Source organism: Vigna radiata, chromosome 9 (assembly GCF_000741045.1).
Source record: "Vigna radiata var. radiata cultivar VC1973A chromosome 9, Vradiata_ver6, whole genome shotgun sequence".
NCBI classification, from domain to species: domain Eukaryota; kingdom Viridiplantae; phylum Streptophyta; class Magnoliopsida; order Fabales; family Fabaceae; genus Vigna; species Vigna radiata.
The window spans coordinates 14,995,902-15,001,351 of record NC_028359.1 but is presented as its reverse complement, the minus strand read 5'-3'; the positions used below and the strand labels follow the sequence as shown (position 1 = coordinate 15,001,351).

The window sequence follows — 5,450 nt, the reverse complement described above, 5'->3', positions numbered from 1 at the left end:
CATTAGTTGTTTCAATTTGCACCCTCTTTTCTCAATTCTAGCTAAAATAACAGTCACCACCAGCAGAAGAATTATTCCAGCTCAAATACAAAAAGAGCTATTAATCGATTGTTCGAGTTCAACTACATAAAAACTAAAAATTAAAAACGTTGTCATATATTGAAACATAAATAAGATCAATGTAAAACTTTAAACGAGATAATAGAAAAGAGATGCAGAGCCAGTTTATCTTAGTTTAGTCACAACGTATTAACTTGAGTCAATTTAAGTAATTATTTAAAAATTATATAAAAGTTTTGGATGAATTTCTTCTATCTCACACCCCAAAGCACAATATATAACGGTTATGGTTTGATTTTAAAATAATAATAGTTTCTTATAATCACGCTAATACTCTCTTTTTTTCCCAGTGATATTCTCTCCTAAATGTGCTTATAAAGCAAACTGCACTCATTTTTATTCTTAGTGAACAATATATTTATAAGTACAAAACTGCCAAAATCCGACACAGTGACAAATAACTAAATTTCTTACGGATGTTCAGTAGGAGATTTCTTTGATGCAAACAAAAATAAATTAACTTCAAGCAGTGAGACGAAACAAAGAGACAGATGCTATGATCCTCTTCTTTTTCTATGCATAGGTTATCTTGATCTCTTGCAAAAGGGTTTGTTTCTTAACGTTCAAGTAAGAGTTCCTTTGATTTGTTAGCTATCAGAGGGTTTTATCTAGGGGTGAGCATAGTTCATCAAACTGAACTTGAACTGCAGTTAACTGTATTGTTTTATATTTAAAATAGAGTTAAATATGTTTTTAGTCCCTATACTTTGGAGCAATTTCGGTTTTAGTCTCTCTTTCAAACTAAGGTACAATCTAGTCTTTTAACTTTAGAAAACTTTGGTTTTAGTTCTTTTTACCAAATTTTTTTAATTTTATTTGCTGTTTCGAGTACGTTTCATTATAGCATTTGGATTGTTTACACTCTTTGACACATTTTTGCTTCAATGTTAACTGAGAAACGTGTTTGAAACAGCAAATAAAGTTAAAAAAAATTGATAAAAAAGACTAAACACAGAGTTTTCTAAAGTTAAAAGACTAAATTGTACCTTAGTTTGAAAGAAGGACTAAAACCAAAATCGTTTCAAAGTATAGAGACTAAAAACACAGTTAACTCTTTAAAAAAAACTAAACTGTTTTTACTGAAAACCAATTAAATTATTTTCCAATTCAGATTAAAAAAACTGAAACTTAATAATTTTAGTACAAAATCTCTCTTTATTAGTGTACCTCACACAGATTTTGCCAAAGCCTATTGCCTCTTCCATCCCGCCGTCGTCCATATCTGACACCTTTGGCTTCTTACCACAAACCGCTGTCAAGGTTTTCAAGCACGTTAGCCATTTCCTACTGTGGGACCATTAGCTATTTAACCACAAATCAAATTACTCACTGTCCACAATGTGCATTAGCGCGTTTTTTCCATCTCTCCAAAGGATATATTGTCGCAACCCTTCAAATCATGGCGCCACAGTGGCGCAAACGCCGCCGACACATTAAATAGAGTATTGACATGTGGCGGAAAGAGTTTTGTGAGTTGTTTCCATTACTGAACGTGAAGGGGAAACATGAATAAAATGTACTGCAGTATGTGAATTAAAAAATTGTTTAAGTTACTTTTGAACTATTTTTTATTCAGTACAGTTTTGTTAAAATAATTTATAGTTATTTATAGATTTTAATAGTGTAGTATACTGTATGACAGTTTGCCCACCCCTAGTTTTATCAGCCAAACATAGTTCTTCAGTTGTTGATTTATGTATTTTCTATAATCAATCTTTTCATTAGTAATAGTTATTCATTTAACTTACTTTCTTTGTTATTTTATATTGTATATGTCACTCGTTTGCATTATTACAAGCTTAGAATTTAGGATGCAATCCATAAGGCTTAAATCATAAAAACACATTTTTTTTTTCTAATAATAATGGCATTTAAATCATAGACAAGTTGTTTTAGGCCTTGTTCACTTGAGTGGATTTGAGGGGAAGTAATTGAGTGGATTTGAGAGGATTTGAAGGTAATTTTTTTTGCTGTTTATTTGAGTGAATTTGGAGGTTAAAGAGACTGAATTTGGAAGTAAAGTTTGTGAGAATTAGTGTAAGATTTAATTTATATGGTAGATTAAAAAAATTTACTTCCAAATTCATACTCGTTTACCTCCAAATTCACTCAAATAAACAACAAAAAAAATTACCTTCAAATCCTCTCAAATCCACTCAATTACTCTCCCTCAAATCCACTCAAGTGAACAAGACCTTAGTATTCTACACACCATGAGTCATAGAATTCTATCATGAACAAACAAATAAGATCATAGTTGAAAGTTTAATGGTTCTTACCTCATCAACTCATTCTCTTTTAAGTTGGTGTTGAATCCATTTCAAGCTCTTGAGTAAAATCTTCTTCTTCATCAAACTCGATAGAAAAGAATGAGATCACGCATAAGTATTCACCATACGCTAAAAAATATATATCTAGAAAGAAAGTAGAAAAGGGAAATATTTCATGAAAGCTACACTAGCTTATTCACGTCTCTTCATGTAGAATCTTATGTCTATTGACACAAGAAGTACAAGAATTGCATTGATTTCGCTTATAAGGATTCTATACAATATTAGGTTACACTTTCCCAAATCACTTGCAATGGTTCCACTTATGAATGAGCTCAACTAATTAAGCCTCTTTTACCAGAGGAAATTCAATAAAATTCGATAAGTTCGACAAAACAGAGGAAATTCAATAAAATTTGTGGGTGCTTGGTCTAGTATAATTTACAAAGATTGTCATGGCTCAGAAACAACAGAGTGATGCATGAGAATCTCTAGTTGATCAAAACTATAATTACATAGTTTCCCGAGGGGGTACCCCTCTCATTAAACTCCCAAGAGAACCACCACGAACAGCAGGTCTTAAAATGGGGTTATCATTTTGCTTTTCATTCTCAGTAAAACAGTACTCAGGAGACTGCCAATTTGGATCCTCAAGTACTGCACCGACCTCAAATGTCATCACGTTAGCAGTGTATCCTGCATTCCCCAAATTAGATTAGTATTCACTAAATCAAAGCGTGCTAACCTCAATAAACGCCCAAGCAAATATTTCAAATAAGGAAGACATACAAACATAGCTAACAAAACAATACCAACAACTGCAAATTGACTAATGATATGACAACCATATAATTTTGGGGTAACAACTCTGGATGTTCAGATAAAATCAAACTTCAATTTTAAGATAACATCATAAGCCAATAATAGTGGCTATTGTTGAGTTGATCGCATTAGTCATTATTGAAAAAAATTAAGTTCTCATAATCCATTACATGTACATTCATGTTTTCCATCAATACCTATTTAGCAAATATGTTCAAGCTTTTTAATATGACAAAAAATAATTACAGTTGATTATCTTTATGTGTCAATTGAGATTGTAAATCACCTTTCTCGATTTCCTATAGTAAATCATGTTCATCTAATCAAGTTATGGCACATCAATAAAAAACTACATCCAATGTTTAACTAAAGGATAACGTGTTTGTGAGTGGGACTTTATTTTCATCCCACTAAGTTCACCTTTGGATTCACATCGTGACTGGGAATTTATTTCTTCCCACTAAGATCAGGTGCAAAAGGTGTGTCAATTGTTGCTCTCAGAAGCAATCATTTTCAAAATTAAAACTTTGGAGACCTTTGCAAAAACTTTTATTGGAGTCCAGAAAGGATTAAGTCCTGGACTACCCAATAATCTCTTACTATGGAAATGACTCGTAAATGTTTAGTGCTTCAAATTTCATTTATCCAATAAGTACTGATATATTTGCTATCAATGTTAATTATATAATCAATAACATAGAATGAATCATACGTCAGGTTTTAGCAAGCAAGAGAGGAGTGTGTAAGTGTACCTGAGTAGAAGATCCACTTAACAGGCCTGCGAGTGAGGACATCCTCGTAGTACCAAATGAAATCGACCTTCTCCCACACATTGCAGAGGAAATTATTAACTCGCTGCTGACCCAGATAGGTTGCACCCTGGAGCCAATTGGGGCGGAGAATACCCACTTCTACCTGCAGGACTTGACACGTGGGGTTGGAGGGATCGAGCGTGTAGACGAAGGAGGTGCCGTTGTTCCACTCCAGGTCGTAAGTTACAACGTTGTCCAGCTGGTTCTGAATTATGTTGAAGTTGCGACCGTTGGACCAGTCGTACCACAAGTCCAATTTCTGGAGATATCCGGTTCGGTTCATGAACATCAACGCGTGGAACTGGTGAGGCCAATCTGCTGGAATTGGGTCCTCCGTTGCAGCCTCTGAGAATCTCAATTCCGAATGAGAGAAGAGAAGGAGAAACGCCATGAAATATATTCCTTCTCGTCCACTCCCCATTGTTGCTATTCTGTCTTTGGGTTTCCTCCCCGGAAAAGAAGATAAGGAGAATTGATGTTAATGGATTTTAAAATATTAAAAATAATATTATATACTCTCCGAAATATTAAAATATTATTTAAATTTGTAAATACTAATAAATTTTAGTCATTTTAAAATTACTCATCCAATTTCATTAATTTAAAAATTAATTAAGCCAGAAAGATATTTTATTCCTTAATTTTACACATTAAAATAGTTAGAGGTGTCAAAATGGGTCACAACCTGCGGGTCAATCAGGTCTACTACGAGTTCAAGTCGGTTGGGTTTGAAAAAATTATATCTTTTTTATGCGAGTCAGATTTCAACTCGACTCATTTAAACCCAACTCATGCAGATTGAACTCGTGGTGCCCCATGTTGACCCACCAACCTATCTACTTAATTTTATTTTATTAAAATATAATTTTAATTTTATAAAAAATATTTATTATTTTTTTTGTTTGAAAAAATTATTTAAGTTCCCTATTTTCAAAATTAATTAAACACCCATGTTGAGAGTGAAATTTGGAAGTGAAATTTGTTTAAATTTAAATTATAGAAACTTTATAATTTGTTTTTTATTTAAAAAAAAATCAAGTGAGCCACTAAACCAACCCATTTACCCACCAATCCATGGTGGGTCGAACCGGGTTCAAATTTTTCTGGCTCGCTAATAGATGAATCGGGTTGGTTGGTTCACTAACTAACCAACCCGTGGTGAGCCGGGTCGGGTTGGGTAGTGATGGAAGCTCTCTTGGAATTCAATCACGAACAACCTCCAAGTTCAGAGATAGCAGCGGAATGAAGCTGCAACATGAAGCACGAAAGGTGTTTGATGAAGGCTTCAATGAAGGTGTGTGGAAGAAGCAAGGATTCTCAAGCTCTGAAAACCTTTCAAGAGGGAAGGAAGGTAGAGGAGAGGGTGCAGAAGAGGCACAAGTGTTTGAACTCTGAAAAATGATTCTGGAGAAATCTCAACAGCATT

General features: G+C 33.7%; 1 protein-coding gene across 1 annotated transcript; it reads right to left on the bottom strand.

Annotated features, from left to right (window-relative positions):
• Window positions 1-2,601: 2,601 nt before the first annotated feature.
• On the bottom strand, window positions 2,602-4,491 carry LOC106773692 (uncharacterized protein At4g14100). Its single transcript, XM_014660429.2, has 2 exons — window positions 3,965-4,491; window positions 2,602-3,086 (listed from the first exon to the last, which is right to left on the bottom strand). The coding sequence occupies exons 1-2, from the start codon at window positions 4,443-4,445 to the stop codon at window positions 2,902-2,904; spliced, it is 666 nt and encodes a 221-aa protein (XP_014515915.1). The 5' UTR covers window positions 4,446-4,491; the 3' UTR covers window positions 2,602-2,901.
• Window positions 4,492-5,450: the final 959 nt, after the last annotated feature.